Consider the following 1,857-nt stretch of genomic DNA (forward strand, 5'->3'; position numbering starts at 1 on the left):
GATTGGTAAAGATGAAAGTTTGCCTGTGGCTAATATCGACACTCATCTTGGGTTCATTGATCGAAGCTAGGGAGATTCTCAAGGAAACTCCTCTGAAACAAACCGAGTGGAATAAATTTGGTGAGATTATCATTACTCAGTGATTCATGATTGCAAAATACCAATGTCAGTTAATATTTCTGCAGCTTCAGCATGTTCGGTAAATATTAATACACAGCTGCCAATACCTCAACCTCTGATTATGGTACCCGGAACCGATCAATTCCGCTATCCAGCCTCAGACGACCGATTACTTCAACTACAGGCAGGTGAAACACTTGAACTCGCTTGTGGGAATGGATTCAATATCAATCCAAACAAAAATTCTATTATCGTTTCATGTGTTTCGGACACTACCTTTAATTTCGATAGCACTATGTACGAATTTAGAGAGTTTTCGTGCACCCGGAATGTCGCTAGTACGGCACGAAGAACAAACCAAGCGTGCGAAGGAAGTGCCGTAATTATTGAGATCGGATTCGAGGTAGATACTCGATTTCCGAAGATTCTGGATGTTTGTCACAACGAGGCAACATTCGAGAACCATTGGGTCAAGCACGAGTTCCATCGAAGTCACAACGGATTCCAAACGGGAGTACCGCGACCATCCTGGATACAGGGAAGTTTCTACCCTGGAATACCCGTCAACACGCTGTACACCATCAATCGCCAACGCGAAACTATAGCCACGATTTTGAATTCACAATCATTTGCTGACCAGTTGGTTCAGGATGTCAGTACCGGAGTCTATATGGCTCGCGGTCACATCGCTTCTCGTACTGACTATATCTACGGAACGCAGCAGAATGCGACCTTCTGGTTTTTGAATGCTGCTCCGCAGTGGCAAAACTTCAACGATGGAAACTGGCTCCGGATCGAAAACAGTGCTCGTAGCTTTGTAGCAAGTCGAAACATCCGAGTCACGGTTTACGGTGGTACGTACGGAGTTCACACTCAAACTGATCCGAACGGTGATCAGCAGCCCATTTTTCTGAACTTCGATTCGGATGGAACACGGCGGCTACCATCACCTCTTCTGTTCTACAAAATCTTGCATGACGAAACCAACAAAGCGGGAATAGTGCTAGTCGGAGTTAATGATATTCATCTGGAGTCGGTGCAGCATGTCGAGGATAATTATGTCCTGTGCGAAGACATCGGCGACAAGATCAACTGGATCAACTGGGATCGGAAAAATCTGGCCTTGGGATACTCGTACGCATGTGAGGTCAATGCGTTCCTCAAGCAAATCGGACATCTAGCGGAACTAGATATTCCTAATTTGTTGATTTAAAGTTAAATTTAAAAATAACTGATAATTTTAAGAGAATACTACGAGAGAAAAGGATTATTAAATTCATATTTAAATCGATCCAATCAGTCAAACTTTTGAAAACTCAATTTTTCCCCAATGATATTAAAAAACCCGGTGAGAATGATGTAGTTTTCGCTTGAGAAAACTGAAACTGACCCAGGGTAGTTTCATCAAACAAACACTTTTCATGAAACTGTGCTGGGTTTGCACTTTTTTTTTTTTATTCAACAATATAATATAATTTTTTTAGGCACACTGCTTAGGCTCTAAGATGCCGGCTTTTTCTAATTTTAGTTAACGACTAACATAAAACTGTAATATTGGTGTTGAAATTGTCTATTCTCGAGAATCCAGCCTACAGCTGGCAATCCGCAGTGGTTGATGAACTGAATATAGCATGTGTCTTCCAGATGACGTTGGTAAATATTTATGCTGGCCGCATCCTTTGGTCCGTATGGGTCCGCGGAAAACACCCCCAGGCGAAGACCCGGCGGGTGGCCCGC

At 42.9% G+C, this 1,857-nt stretch overlaps 1 protein-coding gene across 1 annotated transcript; it reads left to right on the forward strand.

The window, feature by feature from the left end:
- LOC131436683 (uncharacterized) lies at window positions 1-1,382 on the forward strand. The gene is made up of 2 exons (XM_058605543.1): window positions 1-120; window positions 186-1,382. Exons 1-2 carry the CDS (start codon window positions 12-14, stop codon window positions 1,331-1,333), a joined length of 1,257 nt encoding a protein of 418 aa, XP_058461526.1. The 5' UTR covers window positions 1-11; the 3' UTR covers window positions 1,334-1,382.
- The last annotated feature ends 475 nt before the right edge of the window (window positions 1,383-1,857 follow it).

Source organism: Malaya genurostris, chromosome 3 (genome assembly GCF_030247185.1).
Source record: "Malaya genurostris strain Urasoe2022 chromosome 3, Malgen_1.1, whole genome shotgun sequence".
NCBI classification, from domain to species: domain Eukaryota; kingdom Metazoa; phylum Arthropoda; class Insecta; order Diptera; family Culicidae; genus Malaya; species Malaya genurostris.

What these genes read in the sequence shown, in the direction of transcription:
- LOC131436683 (XM_058605543.1), top strand. Translation starts at nt 12, where the DNA reads ATGAAAGTTTGCCTGTGGCTAATATCGACACTCATCTTGGGTTCATTG. An exon ending in AACCGAGTGGAATAAATTTG is followed by an intron (nt 121 to 185) that starts GTGAGATTATCA and finishes ATATTTCTGCAG; the next exon opens with CTTCAGCATGTTCGGTAAAT.